General features: G+C 43.6%; 1 protein-coding gene across 3 annotated transcripts in view; it reads left to right on the top strand.

Moving 5' to 3' along the window:
* Positions 1-24: 24 nt before the first annotated feature.
* The window catches only part of KLF7 (Kruppel like factor 7), a 67808-nt gene continuing 48443 nt past the window's right edge, over positions 25-19389 (top strand). For all 3 annotated transcript variants that reach the window (XR_003257261.1, XR_003257255.1, XM_026088860.1), the window contains exon 1: positions 25-207. Coding sequence is in view for 1 of the 3 variants with exons in the window: in XM_026088860.1 (XP_025944645.1) it covers positions 106-207 (102 nt within the window). In the remaining 2 variants the exon portion in view is untranslated. The remainder of the gene's footprint in view (positions 208-19389) is intronic.

The raw sequence follows: 19389 nt of genomic DNA, 5'->3' as shown, positions 1-19389 counted from the left end.
TTGGTTGCTTTTCCTCTTTTTTTTTTTTGATCAAAAACAACCCCCCCCACCAGAGCAAACAAACACACACAAAAGCAGAAAGAAAGGGTTTTGCTCAACAGCAGCATGGATGTCTTGGCTAGTTATAGTATATTCCAGGAACTCCAGCTTGTCCACGACACCGGCTACTTCTCAGCTTTGCCATCCTTGGAGGAAAACTGGCAGCAGGTGAATCATTTAAATTACTCCTGTAAATCTCTTAAGTGCAGACAGTCGATGCATTGGGGCTGCATTTCTGACTTTATTTTATTTTTGTTCTTTAATTCAGGGTTGGCTTTTTTTTTTCCGCGTGGGTAGACCTTTAAATCTCTATTTTTTTGCAATGACAAACCGAGCAGTCCATTCAAATCTGTCTGCCTTCAGTCCTTTCTAAGCACGCCCGGCAGCACCTGAGATCCGGTGAAATTCTTTAGGGTTTTGTTTTTATGATGACTACTATTTTTATTTTATTTTTCAGCTTAGATTTTKTTGTTGTTGTTGTTCTTTTAAACAAGGCTGATCACTTCCAGCCAGTGCTGACAACTGGCAGCTGGTGGAAACGGAATAGATCATTCTTATTTTCAGGTAATTAGTATATGTCAATAAAAATCCTAGCTTAATTCAGAGATGTGGGGTGGGCAGGTATGTGGAAGGAGTAGTGAAAGATCTCAGGATAAATTCTGTAACTAGGGAGGTGACTTTTTTTCTTTTCTTTTTTAGAAGGTGGGAGAAACACACACTTCTTGCTGTATCTTAAAACAATGACGCCTTAGGCTGGTTTCAGTGAACCAGTGCGTTTTGAGGCACCACAGGGTTAATATGCAGAAAGAATTAGGATATTTTTAAAGGGGGAAATCAAGTATTATGAATACATTAAAATAATGATTGGTGGCCTGAATAAATAATATCAAGGAGAAGAGTAGGTTATAGAGAAAGCAGTTGTATAAAATTAACTATGAACCCAAATGCATAGGACTGTAAATAGTTATCAGCTAGGATACTGGGGGAAAAGAAAAGGTAGGATACCTTATTATGGCAGGATATCATGAGATAGTCCCATTTCTTGATGTGTTTTTTTGGCAGAGGCAATACACCAGTCAAAATTCTGTAAACTAGTGTCTCTTTAAAAAAAAAAAAAATCTGCTCGTCTGTAAGAATAGTGGAGTGTGGCTGGAGTGACATGTGGTGCTAATGCAAGGCACGGACCCATGACAGTATCAGTTTAAGAATAATGAGCCACTGGATTTCATCTTGCAAGAATTCACATTTGTCTTGGCTAGCATAAGGGTAGAGTGCATTAGTTCCCCACTGAGTGACTGTTTGGGACATTCATTTAATTTTCCTTAGGAGTGGTGAGGGGTGAGAAATGTGGATGGCAGGACTTGAGAGTACTCGGGCTGTAGCAGTGACAGCCTGCTGGACTGTGGCTGGCTCTTTAAAGGTTTACCCTAGTAAAATTGTTTTGTCTTCAGCTTTGTGTCTCTGTGTGTGTGTATGCACGCTTATGAGAGGTTTATTAACAGCCACATTCAGGATTTCATTTGCAAAATGACTGATCCAACTTTGCTTTATCCTCCAAGCGGGTGGGGATGCTTTTTGTTATTAATATTCAGCTTGCACATCCATGATGGTCACATCTGCTTTCCTTTTATATTTTTAACATGCTAATTAAACTGAAGAGGTTAATATAATTTCATTAAAAAAAAAAAACTACACATTTAATCCCATAGCATCGTTGTTGCTGAATCAGTTACAAATTAATAACAGTGCAGACAGTCCAAAGCGAGATAATCTGTTGACATAGCTAGCATGCTTTAGGCAGTACTGTATGTGATACTCTGTCTCCTGCTGCCTTCTTTTATGTGAGGAAGAGCAGCAGTTTGTTTTATACAGTACAGTGTATCTACCCAAGCCCACTGTTATTATTGGRAAATTTAAACTAACACTCTTCTGGTTACATCCCAGTAACTCTCCACATACATTTGAAAAGTTGAAAATAATTTATTACATTTCCCTTCAAATCCTCCAACCAGTGCATGATGTTTCATAATATATCCTGTATTTACATTTATTTTTTTTTCCCCTGTTGCTGCCTGGACTCTCCTTGCAAGCAGAGTGGGGGGGAGGGGGAAACTGCTGGAGCAGTAGTAGGAGCAGTTAGTGTTGACTGTACAGTATGTGCTGTCATACAGACTTGGCAGACCCACTGACACAGAGACCCCAATTTCATTCCTCTGAATCACTTTCAAATGTAGCCAGGTCTTAGGGATTCATTTACATTAGGCAAACAGTAGCAACTTTGAGACAAAGTGTGTGTGTGTGTTCCTAAAGGTGTCCCTTAAAACTGGCAGGCTGCAGCCAAGACTCCAGGGAAGACAGCTGACTGGGCACTGACTGATCCCTGCGGGAAGCCTCAGGATTGGGAAGCAGCAGCTTTAATTTTGAGTGAAAACACTTGAACCGTTCATCCCTCCGCTCTCATGAAGAGCTCTGGTGCAATATCTGTGCTCCATGGAGGCTCCAGAGTGGAGCTTCTCCCAGCAGCAAGGCGCAGCGCCTCTGGGAAATTACTTCAGAGTCTCTTGAAAGGGGAGAAGTCACTGTTTGGGTCAAGAACAGGCTTCCTTATCACTTTGCGAGCTCAAGTTGTTTTGTGATTAGCAGGCTACTACTCGTGCTTGATGTGGAGAGGTTAGTCTGTGCCAGTTCTTACTCCTGGAAATGGTGTCTACTGCTATACCATAAAGGTGCACTTGCCCCACTGAAAGCTTGACAGAGCCTTCGGGTGAAAGTGTCAACAGAGTCTGGTCTTCCTTTTTTCCTGAGTCTGGCCCGCTCTTTTGTGGGTGCTTGCTGAGGAATATAGAGCTGGGGCAGTTGCTCATGTTTCCGATTGTGAAACATTAGTCACTCAYGGAGGGCACTGGCAGCAGAAGCAGGTTGCTAAATACTTACATGCAGTCAGCTGGTCTCTCCCCTTTTTTCCTTCCCACTGCAAGAGAAATGTGAGGAAGGTTGGTAGCTACTCTTTTGACACTTAGTGCTGGAGCTAAATGAGGGCAACCTGGCGATATGTATAACACAAACAGATTTTGGGTGGGAAGAGATTGTCATCTGCTTATGCAGTTTTCTTTTTCAGGAGGAAAAATACAAACAAAAAGCCCCTTACTCCACACCAAACATAGTTGAAATTGCAAAAGTGGAAATACCTGAAGTGGAAGCTGGAACTGAAACCATGCTGTGTTTGACACTATTTTAAAACACATGTTGATGGCAAAGGAGGGCTTGGATTTTAGGCAACAAAAGCTTAACTTTACTGTGTCAGCTTTGGGCATCCTGTTCTCCTTCAGGCAAAACACTTTTGAGGTCAGAAGGGTTTTTTCAGAGTGAGGAGGACAGGATCTCATGAGTAATTTGTAGCACAGCTTCATCAGGAGAGAGAGAACTTCCTTTATTCTTTTTCAGCGGCGCTGATCAACTGTGACACTAAGGGATATTAAAGAAAGTGGTGGGCTCTGTGCATTCAGAAATCAGGCCTTCGCTGTATGTCAGCAGGCTGGTAGCCTGGAATCCGTGTGTTTCTGTCTGGTGTTGGTTTCAGCCTTGCTCTGATTTGAACCATCCTTGTTGCTATCTGTTCCAGCGAGCTGACTCCACATTTCAGAACCGGTCGGGGGGGATTTCAGCACCTGCATCTTTGCTCTTGTGCAATGTGAGGATCTCTGGTCACATACGCTGTTGTTCAGGGATTGTCGTCTRATGTGGCATTTTTGAGATTGGAACCAGACTTCTGGGAGAGACAACAGGAGACCAAAGAGTGCCTTGTTACTCTGCAGAGGAAGGAAATGGGTAGCAGGCTGTTTGCTGGGATGTAGTTGTAAGGAGTGTAGTTCATGCGGTTGCACGTGGTCCCACTGTCGGGGTGCCAAGCTGCAAAGAGGGGGGAGACAGGGGGCGGGATTTGGGACGGGATTGACACTGAGCTCCAGTGTGTTCCTTGCACTGACCCTCGCTATATCATTTGAGCAGTCATTAAAAGATCAGTGTGCAGAAGGCATCTTCTGTAGTCAGATATGTCTCTTCACAGGCATAAGATTTCAAGCCATCCCTACTATCCTTCTCCTTAGGCCCCATGGAGAGCTTGGGACTCACCATCCCTGTGTGGAGAAGAAGGTCTGATCAGGAGACATCTTTGGGCTCTCTTCATTTCTGTGGGGGCCATCGGGCAGCCTTCAGCATGGTGATTCCTATAATGTCAGAGTACAGGAGTGCAAAGAGCAGGTAGACGCACAGGGTCACTGTGCATGTGGCTGATTCAGGAGATTTCTGAAATCAGCAGGGTTTAGGTGTCAAACCCGGGCTTAAAGACAGATCCTCTGAAAGACAGCCAGCCTTTCACATGTGTATCATTGGGCAGAACAGGACTTATTGGCTGGCAGAAATGGGAATAGCATTGTATTTTTTGTAAACCATTGCCTGGTAAGGTTTTCTCTTGCCTTGATTGACCCAGTTGCTGTTAGCTACAGCAAACTGTGGTCTTTCCAAGCAGGAGGGAGGCTGAAATTGCCTGTAAAGCACAGGATCAAGGAAACCTTTGTTTTGCTCTTGGCTCTGTGGCAGAGCCTTCTTTGCATATCTTTGAGCACACCTTCAAGCCTTAGGTTCCCCCTCTCTGAAATGTCTGACAGCAATAATGCTAAGGCATGGTCTTTGTGGGCCTGGGAGGCTGAACTGACCCATTCTGGCAAAGTGCTTTGAGATCTCTCTGCTATGTGAGAGCAGAGTATCCCGAGGTGACTAATCTAGCAGAACTCTGTTTCATCTTAATTCTGACTTCTGTTTGGCAGACAGGGTCATTTTCAGGCCTATAGGAAAAATTTCCACGGCTACTGAAAAGGAATAAATCACACTGGAGAACATTCCTGCCTCCCCATCATCTCCATTGTTCTAGTTTAATGGCATAGTTGGCCACTACATAAACTAAACCATCTCTTTTAATATTGCTATTTCATCTTGGTTCCAGTCACAGTGTAACACATTTCTTAAGTGCTTATAGTACATCATGCCTCTTGAGAATAACTTGCAGAAATGGTTGACTTCCAAGAACAGCCACATGTGTAATACAATGTATTTCAGACTCTGAGCTCAGGTCCATTTGTAGCTGCAGGTTCACTGCTTTCTTCAAGTGCTGAAAGCAAGCTCCTGTCACCTTATAGAAAGAAATGGAGAGAGAGGAAAGACAAACAAACCAAAACTGCTGTCTGTATTGTTTTCTGATTCCTTAATTACAGAATCTGCTGTTAGAAATGATTATTTCTTGGCGCTGTGAAAGTGTAGAGCCCTACAAAACACATTATAAATGTTAAATAGCTGATTTTATGTATGACTTAGAGCATGTGATTTTTTGAAAGGGGGTAGATGTCTTTAACTAATGCACAAACACAATGTGGGTACTAAATTAGAAAATATTTTCTCTTATTTTCTCTTATTTGGTGTGCTTTAACTGCCCTGCCCCCCCCCCCAAACCACCCATGTCTTTTTGTCCTATTAAATAGGCAACACATATATAAAAGCATACTGCATAAAAATCATGATATGTAGCTAGTTTGCAATGTGATACTTCCATGTGGAAATGCCAGGAGGTCTTCAGTTTCATACAGTAATTTCACACTTAGGCTTTTGAAGGTGGAGGCAAATGGTCTCTTCTGGATATTTTCAAATTCTTCGAAGCTTTGTCAAATGATTCTTCATGTCTCCATTCTGTATTAGGAACCATGTTACTGGGAAGTGAGAGGGAAGCTGCTTCTGTTTGAATCTGTAGCTGCATATGAACAACCTTGCTTGCAAGTGTCCATATAAAACAAAGAAATTTTGCTCGCTGGCTGAGCATCCTTGGTGCTCAGTATGCTAAGCAGTGGGGTAGTAGTACATCTCATCTCGTATCAAGTCTGTCACGTCCTGCAGAGGGAAGAAAAACTGTAAGCTTTTGATCACCACACTCAAAACCTTAGCAAAAGTTATTCACAGCTATTGTAATCGATGGGAGTTTTCCTCTTTGATGATGAAGCTGAATTCCAGAGAGTTAATAAAGATGTTTTTAAGTGTGGTGCTGAATCCCTCTTACTTTCCTTTCTGTTTCTCTGGACTCTCAACTGCCTCCTGCCCATTCTCTTATGTATGAATCTACAACACCCTCCCCATGTTCAAACTCCCAGCAATGCTCAAGAGCTGAGAGTGCCATTTCTGCGGCTCTTTGCAGGCTTAAGTCCCTGCCATAGTCCATCTCTGAATTTCCTCTCCCCACAGGTCCTCTTTGTACTATTGATAACAGCTTCTGTCTTCATCCAAATCAGTTTGGATTTGAATTTGCATGGGTCAATTGATTCTGTAACAAACAAGCAAAAAGACCTGCCAGGGAAAGAACCTCCCCTCCTCCCCAATTTTTCTGGGTGGAGAACAGGTTTGCAGTGTAGATGTTACAAAGGAGCATTCCCCAGCCTGATGCTGTTGCATTCAAGACCATCCCAGTTTTCTTCCCTTGGTTTCAGTCTTGTTAGGCGCTACACATGTTCTGCGTGTCTGAGTCTGGTGCTCTCTTGACTGGGTCTGCTTCCCAGCATTGCCACTTCAAGTTCAAAAATCACATGACTGGTTCCCAAAACACTGTAAGGTTGTCTTTAAAATCAAAGACTTTTTAAATTTAATGTTCTTTTCATTTTCGTTGCTTCTCAGCCATTGAAGATTTATTTTATTGTCTTTTTTGCTTAAAAAAAAAAAAAGCTGGGTTTTCAGGCAGTTAGATGGTTGCAGGAGTATTAAGAAGATGCCAGCTATTGTGAGGGTTACGGCGTAAGCTTGCAAGCTGGCAGCACTGAGATAAAAGCACATGTCAGAGGGAGGCTGCATGTGGTCGTGTTAGCTGGGCTGCATTAGCTGTCGCTGGTCCAGCAGCAGCTGGGGAAGAAGGCTGCCTGGCTGTTCAGGTTGCTAGGCGGGTTGTGAGAGCACGGCTCAAATCTCATTTCCCTTCGTAGAACAAATTGCTTCAGTCTTTGTGCTCAAAGATAGTTAGGCATCTTGAATTTCACCAAAAAGCCAGACCTTTGCTTCTCRGTTCTTCAGTTATGAAATTATGATAGCAGCAACTTCTCCTTTTCTCATAGAGGTGCTGTGAGGAGAAGTATTAAAGATTTGAGGTGCTCAGGTACAGTGGTTGGAGGCAAGAGGAGACTGTTTAAGTATATGGGGAAACAGCCAGCACCCTCAAAAGCATGCTGTCACAAATCCCTGCCATTTTAGTCCGTTTATTTGCAGTGATATGTGCTGAAACTGCAGGACAGCTCCCCTCTCTGAGAACCCTCAGCTAGGTTTAGGATTGCCTGTGTTAAAAATAAAATAAAATAAAATAAAATAAAATGTCTGAAAGGTAAACTGAAATCCCCCTTCTCTGAAGTCACCTTTGAGACAACTTGCACATAGAACTGCTTTGACCCCACCTCTAGGTTTTTAAAAGAGGTGTCAAAGAGGAGTTGGGTGTAGGAAACTCAAGCATGAAGGCAGAAAATTTTTTGTTTAAAGGGTTTAATATATTAGCAAGCTGCTCTGTTGCTCTTAATGCTTTTAAAGCAGGTAGTCCTTCTCTCTCTGTTCATACACATGAAGGATCCTTTCTGATCCAGGGCATTTCCGCTCAGTGTGTGCTCTGTGTATGCATTACATGTGCTATTGTTTAGAGAACTATTAAGATGCATGTGGTAGAGTTTACAATGTGCACTAAAGAATCTGAGTCACTTACGCACAGACTGCATATTAATGCTTGCTGAAGATCCAGCACTTAAGTGTCATAATGGTTTTGAACACGGTGCTTATAGACCATGTCTCACATTGCCTGCTCCTGTTAGTTATTTCCCAGCATTATGGATCTGACTACAAAGCCAGGCTTTAAATCATACATGGAGGTCAACAGCTCCTACTTTGCAAGGGCTAGGAAAGTAGCCACTGACACAGGCAAGCTTGGGAGACGCTGTGATTGATGGGGAGGCATGCGAAGGAGAAGGACACTGGCTTGTGAGAAGCTCTTCTGAGACATTCCAATTAGTGTCCTGATTTACAAATCCTGCCCTTAAATCTGCAGCTTCTCAAAGTCAGTTTTAAAAGGACATTGGCATAAGGTTGACTTCTGACCATGATGGAGCTTTGTAAACAAACATGTTCTGACAGAAACTGCAATCAATGGAAGGATCTCCATCTATATAATTTAAAAAAACCCTGGAAGCGGGGTTTGTGTCTTTTGGACAGGATTGTCTTGCCCACCTGCTGTCTTTGCAGCTCTGACAAAGCAGTATTCTTCCATCCGAAGTAAAAGTGACTGGAAATCAAAGTGAAAATGACTGTTTGTTTGGATTGTGTGGTGAGGAGAAATGCATGCAGCATGACAAGTAAATTAGATTTAAAAATGCTTTCACTACTAATAGGCTAATATGCTGTTAGGCATTTGGTTTTAATCCTGATTCTTCAGTGGGCAAAGTTCATTTTCAAACATGAGGAAAGTTCTCGGGTTTGTAAACATTTGCAAGTTTGACCCCTTGCTGGCTTGTCTTGACTCCCAGCCCAGAAGGAGGGGCCAGCATCCCACTGAATTCCTTTGTGCTGGTGAGGGGAAGTAGGGAATGGCCTTCAGCTGCCGGCCTTTATTTCCCACCAGGGCTGGAGGGAAAACAAAGGTTCCAGTGAGCAAAGGCCACAGTGAAAATTTTCAGCGAGTGGAAGAGTAGAAGGGGTGAGAGCTGCTCCCATCTGCTTGCTTTTTACACCCCAAATGGACATTGGCCACAGCACAGCACTCAGTTGGGAAGTTAGAGACCCCGGGTTCGAATCCTTTCTCTACTGATTTAAGTTTGCCCTTCCAGATTCCATCTTGCATATGTGAAACTTTTGTTGATGACATGGTGGATCTAAAACCAATCTATTCCACTGAAAAACTTTAGATTTAACAAAAATGTCTATTTTTTTTACTGGAGAATGTCTGGTAGAAATGTTTCAATCAGTTCTATTTTCTGGAGTTTTTACTGAGGGCCTGGCCCTGTTTTCAGTGCGAGATGCTTGGCTTGGCTAACACCTTCAGCTTTGTTGTACATTGTAGCCTTCTGTTTCAGGTCCTGAACATCTAAAACTTGGTTCATTTTTCCCAGCTAGTATCAATTTGGCTAGTAAAAGATATCTAAGATATCTTCACTCTGTGCAGCCTTTGACTCTCTCACATCTTTTGAGCACTGCAGCCACAACACTGCCATGATGCTGCAGGCAATGTCTAATCGCTTCTGCTCCCTGACCTGGGAGCCTGCTCTCCCTCCCTGCACAAGTGGGTTGGTGTGTGAATGCGCGAGTGTGGTGCAGTCCTGCTTTTCCCTAGGCTCCCCCTCCGCGGGCACCGTTGTGTTAGCCTGGGGTCTGAGGTGCCTCACGTCCCAGGGCGCAGGGTGAGATGAGCGGCTCAGTGCTTTGTTCTTTTCTTGTGGTTGCACAGTGGTTTTAAAGAGTGCCAGCCCTGCAGAGCTTGCTGCCTCCAACAAACGGGTGAAAAGTACTTTGTAATCCTGGTTTGGGGTTTGTTGTTTTTTTTCTTTTCTTTCTTTTGGCCTTCCATGTCAGCCTGGAATATTTACACTGCTCTGAAGAAAACATTCCACTCATCTGCAAGCTACTAAAAGCTGCCGTGTGAGTAATAAAATATGGAAAAGGAAGGGAGAGGGGAGAAGAAAGATAGGAGCTGGTGGTTCATATGGAAAGCATCAGGCCAGAAGTGGCTTTGTTTCCGACACGTGGACAGTGGAGAGGCTGCATTTGCTGCTCAGTGGAAAATCTGTGCCAGTGAAAAGAAACCTCCTTCATTAGTGGCTAGCTCAGATGGGGAGGAACTTTGGTGTCCATTGCTTTTATTTTTAATTTTGTCTACATTTTAAAATAATACGGGAGAAGCAAAGGGCATTGGACTGGCTGACTGAGATTATGACCAGTTTCAACAAAATAGCTCTTTTCTCTCTGTCTCCATCTGATGCTTCTCTCCCAGTTCAATCCGGTTCTGTCACAGCTCTCCCCCAGCTATTCATAAACTATGTACCAGAACCTCAAAATAGCTGCGAAAATTTTTAAGTTGCTAAATACCAGGTTTTTTAACAAGGTGCATGTTCTTTTTGTTTGTTTTTGCATTTTGATCATTTGGGATAATGTAAAGTTGTGTTTGTAGGCTTTTCTATACAACTAGGGAAACCAGAAGCTTATTTTTGGTGTTGAGAAGAGTAGTTCTGATGCAACCAGGAGCCTCTGAGAATTGAGGCTTTAAGGAACCTGTGAAAGAGCAGGGGACTTGCAGTAAATAATGAGAATAAGGGGTGTTTCCTGTCTGATCAGACCGGGGGAAGGGAGCAGTAACAACAGTCAGAGGTCTCTGGTGTCTTGGAAGGAGAGCAAGGCTGCTCTAGGTGTTGAAATGAAGCAGTGAAATAGCTTGTAAGGTGCTTCTGTTTTAAGTTTGAGAATTTTAGGATAAGTGGATGTCACATGGTGTTGTACAAGCACAGTCTAGGGTAGTTTCCAACTGTACATCACAGGAAAACAGCACAGCATAATGTTCCTTTTCGGAACATCCCTTAGCTTTCCTGTGTTTTTAAAGCAAAAAGAGATTTTTCTATGCAGTGTTTGAAAAATAGAAGCGCCTGCTTTAATCTGGGAGGTTTTCTAGAGGGAATGTGCCTCTTAACCTTTGGTTGTCCAGTTAAGGTCAGGAGAAGCTTTGCTGTTACTTTCATTGAAGATAGCATGAAACCTTTTAGGCACAGGCTGAAGTCTCTTTGACTCCAGTGCTTTCTTGAATGAAGATGTTTTCTTGAATTAGTGCCTCAGTAATTATGGTATTTTGGGGTTAAACAAACCAGTTCGTATAGCGCAGCTCCCTTGCACAGCTCTGTTCGCATGCCTCCAGGACTGCTAGGGTCATTACACAGCACTGTGTGCTAGTTCTGAGTCATCAGGATAACTCATGCTCTCTGTTCAGTCAGCCTTGATTTTCTACTTATTTAAGAGAATTTTGTGGTTTCCAAGAGTGATTCCTTTATTAATCCTTCTTCAATACTGGCAGGTGAGTTTTGGGGCACCCAGTTTAAATATTCTTTATTAAGTGTGCCTAACTTGTCTTGGGCTTTCTGAGTTTGGCTTGTTTTTTTAATACACGAAACAAGTCACAGTGTTCGAGGGAGAACAGAAGAATCCAAGTGCCAAGTTGCTTTCTAGTATGAAGGACTTAGTAAGTAGCTGGCGTCCCAACATAGTTTCTCAGTGCTGAGGAGAAGACCAGTAGGTGCATGTAGCCCTGCAAAGGCTGCGCTGGGATTTCGTTTTCTGGCATTAGAAATTCACAATGCAGTTCCTTTAAAAAAATGCTTTTGAGGGAGAACAAGGGAAGCAAGGTGTGGGAGGTGTTTTACTCTGAAATACCTTGTGCTTCCATGACTTTTAGAAAAGGCTGAATGCTCATCTTCCAAGACTTGAATGCCTGTTAAGTTGGACACGGAGTGGTTACCCTAAATTGAAGATTCCTCCTCACTGGGACTGTCTCACATAGATTACCTTCAAGCAGTGAAAGCTATACCAGCTGTAAGACCTTTAATTTAGTCTTTGGCTGTAAGGCCTTTTAACTCAGCAATTCAGAGTGTTTCATTTGAGCAAGCTACGTATCTCGTTGGACACTGCACTGTGATAAAAGATGGGAATTTCTGTCTCCTATTTCTGTATGTTTGATTGGAACAGATCAGGGAAATCTTTGACATTCAGTTCTCAACCACTTCTCCTCTTTGTAAATGGGAAGAATAGTACCCACTTCATGTTGGGGATTTCAGATCAGTTAGTCAGATCCTGGGCTGATGCAAACTGATGCAGATCTGCCGAAGTTACATTGGGTTACACTGATGTACACTGGCCCAGTGTCTACAAAGTCACTTGACACCTTTGAGGAGAATAGTCTATACAAATCCCAAATATTGTCAGGATGTGGAATAAATGTCGGGATGTGGGCAAAAAACAGCACATCCATTTTAATGATTTGATTAAAACAATATTGCTGTTCTATGGCTCTCATAATTGTACTTCCAGTGGTATCTGGGGGTGGAGATATTCTCAAGTGCCATAGTGAGAGAGTACATTTTTTAAATATTGTGCAGTAGGCCCCTAGGTTGTGCTCTAGCTATATTGGCTTATTTCTGTTTTATAGTGAGTATGGCCTTTGGTGTCCTATAAATACCATTTCTCCCCCCACCTTCAGCTAATAAATAATGGAAACTATGCCAGAAAAAATTTTTCTTTCCGTGAATGGGTGAGAGGTCTTGAGCTGCCCTCTTTAACACAAAGAATGTATCATGGTTTCTTTGCTTTGTTTTTTCAAATGAAGAAAATATGGGGGTGGGAGRGGAAGAGAAGATTTTTCTAAACTCTAAATATGCTCTCCCCGACACTGCAAGGTAGGATGATATCTGGTGTGGGCACTGCTTCCCCCGTGACAGTATTATCCATCTGTAAAATGAAGACAGATGTTTCTGAACAGTCTCAGTGCATGGAAAGACTGAAGGATCCCATTCTGATTTACCCTCAGGCCTTTCATATCCAGCACTGGAAATCAACCTGAAAGTGGGTGTAAATGAGTGTTTAAAGGAACCTTTTATGTGATTCCATGGACTGTGTCATTCAGGGGTGAGACTGGGTGAGATTGTAATGGTCCTTTCTGGCCTTAAAATCTGCTTCCTTAAGTAAGTCCACTTCAAAGTCTTTTTGCTCTATTTTAATGATGCCARAAAGCTGTAATGTAATTGTGTGTCGCATGTGATTGAAGGGCGCGTGCGCATGCACCTATGGACAGCCAGACATACACATTTCATTCCTAGAATCCATCATACATATATTGTGTTGGAAATGTGCCTCAAAGGAAAGGCCATGTTTCTGCATAGTGGAGGTGACGGAGGTTCAAGAGTAGTGTGCACATGATGAAAAGGCATTTTTGGTCACTGCCGGCAACAGTAAACTGTGCCTATAAGCAGATCTGGTCCAGAAACACACAGGTGCACAGAAATTAGTACTGAAAAAAATAGATCATCAAATTCTTCTTCCTCAGATTTCTTACTGTATGCTTTGCTGGTGCTTTCCAGTCTCATTTGAAATCCACCTAGTGTGTGGCCATGCTGCTTTCCTTGGAAGCATGCGCTATAATTCCCCTCCTCTAATTTAGAGAAGGAATATCTAAAGGACTATTCTCTCTTTCCCAATTGAATCAAATTCCTCACCCACCTCTCTCTCTTCTGCGTGAGTAAGTCCATAGATTTGTTGGGTTTACCCCACTCAGAGCTGTGTGGTCTGTGACTTTTTCCCACTCATTATCTATATTAACTCTTTCAAGGATTTTTAGCTAAATATGAAATGAGACCCCTGCTCATTGACTGGAGATTCTAATACTGGTTGTGGAACAGACATGATGAATAGTAATAAATACGCCTGTCCTTTGCAGTTTTGCTATGCTTTCCGTCTCTGCATTCCCTCCAATTTGCCTGTATATCRGGTACTAAGAATGTATCCCCTAAACCATATTGGTCTTCTCTGTTTTATCTTTTCTGACTTTTTCAGTCTTACTGGATCCCTGCTTTGTATTTAGTGTGCATGTTGTGTTGCTGTTTCTTCCATAAATGCATTAATTTGTCTTTTTCCAAATTCAGTCTCATGGACTTATTTCCTGCCCGTGTGGGTTTCTTTATATACTGCCTCTCTTCGCTAGCATCACAAAAAACATTACCACTTCCTCCTTGAGCCCTTTTCCCTGCTTTTCTTCACAATGAAAGCTTTTTATCTGTTTCCTCAGTTTTCTGATTTGTTTTTATTAAGCATGTTTTTGTAGTTGGGGGCTGCAATTCACCCAAGTAACTGGAAACAAAAAAAATAATGCCAAGTTTTTGTTTGTTTGTTTAACAAAACAGATCAGACTTTAAATGAGTTGGAGTCAAAAGGTGCTGATGGTTGAACTTGATAGGAGCTGATTCTCAATGCTTGCTATTGACAGTGGGTAGTGGAATATCTCAGCACTTTAAAGAGCCTAAAAATACAAATTGCTGGTGATTGAAAATCATGTGTTTATAGTAGTAACTAGAAGAGTAGGGTCACTGCTATTGCAGTTTCTATGCCTTGTTTAGAAAACAGTATCCATATGCTGACAATTAGTTAAAGACCGTTGGTTTTCTTGTTCTTGTGGTTGATAGGTGTGAGGCGGGTATTTAACCTAGATCTTTTGGAAAGGCCCCTTGAATTTCTGTGCCAAGCCAGCACACCTCTACCCTTCAGCAAAGGGGGCTACTTTGATGTGAGCAGGCAGCAGGGTGGGCAGCCAGGTCCCACTGCCGTCCCTCCGGAAGGGGGCCCCTCCGCCACTCACGGCTCCAAACACCATCTCACGGTGTGGAAAGTCTGTGGTGGGTGGCCATGGTGACCTCAAGTAGGATGGCCCCAGAGCCCTGCTGCTCCAAGGGGCAGCGCGAGGGAGCACTCTGGCTGCTGTGACACCCCTGTGCTGACCCTGCAGTGAAGGAAGGACGCYGGTGCCAGCACTCAGGTGCCCTAGGAGCTGGGGGAGTTGGGAAGGCTGTCAGGTCCTGTCAGGAACATTAATCCTCCTGGCCATCAGTGTGGACTAGCCTTGCAAAGCCTGGAGGGAGGGATTCCTGGGCGCTGTTTGTGAGCCAAAACTGTCCCTGGCATTTTCACGCGCCGCGCTGCAAAGCCCCATATCCTGTAACATGCAGAGTCTGGAAAGGAGCCGTTTCCACCTCTCCCTGTGGCTGTCATTGCTGAGTCAGTGCTGGGCAGACAGTTCAGGCCTCATCCCAAGGCCACTGGAATCAATGGAAATAATTCCTCTGAATTTGAGTGGGTTCTGGACCGAGCCCAAGAAAGGCAGGACCAGTATGTCCAGGCCCCGTTGCCTTAAAGGAGGATCTGACACAGCTGCTAGTGTAAGGCAAAGGAGCCTGCATGAGTTCAGGGGCATGTACTGGCTGCTCTGAGGTGCAAGATACTTTTTGGTTTGCTTGGCTGCTAACCCCAGGCTGTGGGCCTTCTTGGTGTGTTTGCCCACTTGCTGCATTTAACTGTCTCCACTCCTTCGAGGCAGCTTGGGCTGCTTGCATGGGAGGTTTGCAAAGAAATATTTTCCTGGTGCTTCAGATGTGTACTGCTCTTTCCTTCCTGCACAGGAGAGAACATGCTTACCCCATACAGTGTCTGTTGCACTTATAGCAAAACAGTGGGACCTCGCTCAGTAGTAATGAGCTGCACTTGAGGTTGAGGGCAGTGGAGCTATGCTCGTTTATGCTAGGCTCTGCTCTTATAGGAGCTGCTCAGAAAAACTGCACTCTTCTCCGCTCCATTCAGCAAGCTTTTAAGAGAGATTGTCCTCCTTGAAGAGCGTCAACAAAATAGTATCACAGTCAAAGTTACTGCTCCACTGGCAAAAGAAATAAAATTATCCTATGGGATAGAAACCATGTTTTTAGAAGTGCATGTGCTCACTTAGTAACATGCAGGGATCAGGTGTTTAAAATGGAGTTCCTGGTCATGCATCTGCATTAGCAGTTTTATCAAGCACAGATGCTTTCACGGAGTAGGGATGAACAGTGGAGAGTTCCTGCTGTGAATATCTTTAAGGGGTGTCTGTGTGGAACGTGAGGATTGTAGAGAGCCCGGTCCTAAATAATGTATTGTTGCTAATGATCCTGCAGAATAGCATGTAAAAAGCCAAATGCTTTAATAGGAATTAAGGAATAAAAATGAAGAAAAGACCTGCTATAATGAGGCATCACATGACACTGTCCTTAGGACTTAATGGTGTGATTGCAGTGGTCCACGTCCTGGGTGTTTTCCTCCATTTAGTGACTTCCTGGAAGAGTTGAAAATGCAGGGAGATGCAGAAGATCCACATCCAGATGTTAATCAGTATGAAAATCCAAATTCAGAGGTGTAAAATATGAATAAGAAAATTACAGGAAAGCATTACAGTATGYGCATACCTGTATTTCAGTACCAGGGACCAACAGTGAGGAAGGACTTTCTCTTTTTTGCATTGTGCCAGTGAATTTGTGTCATCTGGTCCAGCAGTACCCTAATAAGCCAAAGACCTGTTACCTACAGTCTTGCAAGCAAACCCTCAGTTGCCTTTTTGGGGCTCAAATTTTCCAAGAGCAATGACAGAGTTGTCTCAGCAGAGGAAAAAACATACAGTTTCCTCCATGACCCAGAGTTTTAGAGCATTCAGTTGTCTGTCTGATTTGATAGTTGAGCTTTGAACAGATAGGATGCTTTTCAGTCGTTGCCCTCAGAGAGCAGGGGAGCTGTATCATATCCATTTTACAGGCTGGGAAATTGGGGCAACCGGGGGCTCTATTGTCATCGAGAGGAAGTTGAGAGTGGAGCTGGAGAAGGATACCAGTTCCCTGATCTCCATTTTAATTAAATTCTTTTTGCAATTGTCTTCCCTGGCAGTTTAGCTGGGGGAACGTGGTCTAGCAAAAGGATTTTGGCTGCAAACTTGACAGGAATATTTTTCTGGGCCAGATCCTTGCTTAGTGTAAATTAAGATAACTCTGCTAGCTACAATTACAGTAGTAGCGATTTACTCCTCCCTCTGAGAATCTGGACCTGCTTTAGAGACAGTGGGCAGTGTCGTATAATTTGTTCTTTTTAATTTTAGTCTGTCTAGACACTTTTACAGCACCCCTTTCTGGGAGAGTTTTGTGCCAGCAGCTCAGTAGTAGCACCACGCTTCTCTGGTGAGAGAAGCTTGCTAAACACAGCAGGGAGATGGCCTGGTGTGTGTTCAAACTCAGCATTTCCCCTTCCCTCTGCAGGATTTGGCTTTGGTAGTCTTCATGTTTTTGTGTTGGAGAGAGGGTGGAGGGGGTTCACAGCAGGATTTATTCTCTGTGGAGGGGACCCGAGTCTGTCATTTTTCTGGTTTTGACTATGTGTTGTCCAAGTTCAGTGCTGAAGAAAGATGGCTGGTGCGGATGCAGCATTTCTATGGTGGTTTCTTCCTAGCAATGGATGAAACACCTCTCTCTGTGGGTAGGAAGGTCTTTCTCCTGGTTTTAACGGCCATTTGCTGGTCTTGCTGTTTATTATTACTGCCAACCCTTCCTCCTGTGCTGTCAGTATTTACCATTAGCCCTTTAGCCTCTCTGTTTTGCTTTTTCCCACCCTGAGTCACCTGGGGTAGGTGTGGGGAGCTGCATGGCAGCTCTCTAGCCTTCTTCACACTCACTGTGCAGCACACATAGGACCTAGTTCTTGCAAAATCCCTAGACTTTGCTGGCCATGGTGAAGCAGATGCTTAGCTGGGATTGTTTTCCTTCCCCTTCCATTCTCTTGCCAATTCCTCAGTTGCTCACCAGGATTGTCTCTAAACTGTGTTTGCCAAAGCCAAACACAGAAACACCATGATTCTGACTGGGGCTTGGGAGCATTGGCAATATATACCCTTTTACTACCGTTACTGATGTTTAAGTCCAAATGCACTTGACTCATAACCCTTAGTCTTCATGGTTCATTTTAYGATATTTGCTGTTCACAAAGTCCCACCTTTTGGAGTCATGTTGTTAACTACCTATATATGTGTCTGCACCCAGCCCACAAAAGGAAGGCTTTTTATGGCTTCAGAAAAAAGCTTGAAGATAGGGATCCTAAAGTCATTAGAAAACAAAATTTCTTCTTGAAACAAAAGCACACGCTATTTATGGGATCTCACCTGATTTCTGAGCTTTATCAATACTAATGAAGCAAGGCTTTGCCAAAAAAGCAGCTTGCATCGAAATGAGTAGCAGGTTCTTCATGCAAACTAACAGTTTTGAGGAAGACATTTTCCCCTGTGAACTGCTGTAGGAATTTGCTCCCCTTCCCCCATGCTCAGCAGAGGCAAGAACATATGGCTATGCTCTTGTAAGGTATTGTGGTGTTAATAATGCTGCTGTATTGATCTCCTTGGTCTTCTTGGTCACCAGGGACATCTGGGGGATTTGTTTTGATTCTTAACACCATACCTCCTTAAGTGCATTTTCCAATCCTTTCACTAGGTATAGGGTGTTCTGTGCTTTATATCGTAGCCTGCAGAAAGGATGCTTCCAAAAGATTTCTTGGTGTCCTACCATCCGCTGTGTCTCTCATTTCTGCTTTCACGGGTTCCACCTTACTCCCACTCAGAACTGGCCGTGTCTCCGGTTTAAAAATGCTTTGCAACAAGCTAATTCTGTGCCCTTGGAGAACTCCTCAAGGAGCCTGTAAGCACTGTTGGCTGCTGGAATGTGGATAAACACATAGTTACGGGAACAGGAGAGGTTTCCTCTTTGCTTAGAAAGCGAGCAAAACATTGGTAAGAACGGAGCATAGAAGGAAAACATGTGCAGGATGGTTTTGTTTCCACCCTCCCCCTCCAGGCTGATATTCATGACCTTGTTAAAAAGATCGGTGTGCTTCAGAGACTGCATGTGGTCATTTTTAAATGTAGGGAGAAACCAAATGTGGCTTTTATTTTTCCATCTGATAAATTGCCAATTGCAGGTTTTACTTACAGAACACTGAGTAGTCTGAGGAGAACACGATCACCTTGATATTATATTTATGAGTAAAAATGGCACGAGGCAAAGAAAGCTCTTAGCTCTCATGCAAAGAAGATTTTTAATGCAGTTTTTGCTTCCAGGAATGCACCGTTACTTGTGGTGGGAAAGGGACATGTTAGCACTTTTTGCAGAAGGCCTAAAGTGCCTGGAGGCACTCAGGGGCTTGCAGGGTCAGTTTGACTTCATGCTTCTTTGACAGATGTGGTGAGCTCAGTGCTGTGCAGTGATGGGACATCTGCAGAGCAGGGGATACCTGTAGTCTTGGCAGGGAAGGGTTAGAATCATTTAAAATAAGGAAATCCCATGTGCAACTCCCATTGCGCCTTCCTCTGGCAATGGCGGGAGTATCTCCTCTGGGATGCTCATGCTGCGCTCCTGAGGGGAATCTACGCATTTACAAGTGCTGTGTTGGCCTCTGCTGGGTCTTAGGGTGGCATCAGAGTCACAAGTCATGCCCGAAAAGTTGTATCCTGAGCATGCAGGCTGCCAAGAGTGCCAGCACTAGCTAAAGCAGCAGGGCTCCTCCAGCTGTGTTCCCATCACTTCATGTTTTAAGTGTGTTTCTCTCCCATGCTGAATCTCGGTTCCTGGACTGCTGGGACTGATGCAGATCCCTCAGTCAGCCCCAGGCACGGCTAGGAATTTTGGCTCTCGCTTCAGCTCTGATATCATCATA

This window comes from Apteryx rowi, unplaced genomic scaffold (genome assembly GCF_003343035.1).
Source record: "Apteryx rowi isolate R43461 unplaced genomic scaffold, aptRow1 scaffold_12, whole genome shotgun sequence".
NCBI lineage: Eukaryota > Metazoa > Chordata > Aves > Apterygiformes > Apterygidae > Apteryx > Apteryx rowi.
This window is presented reverse-complemented; position numbering and strand designations above follow the sequence as displayed.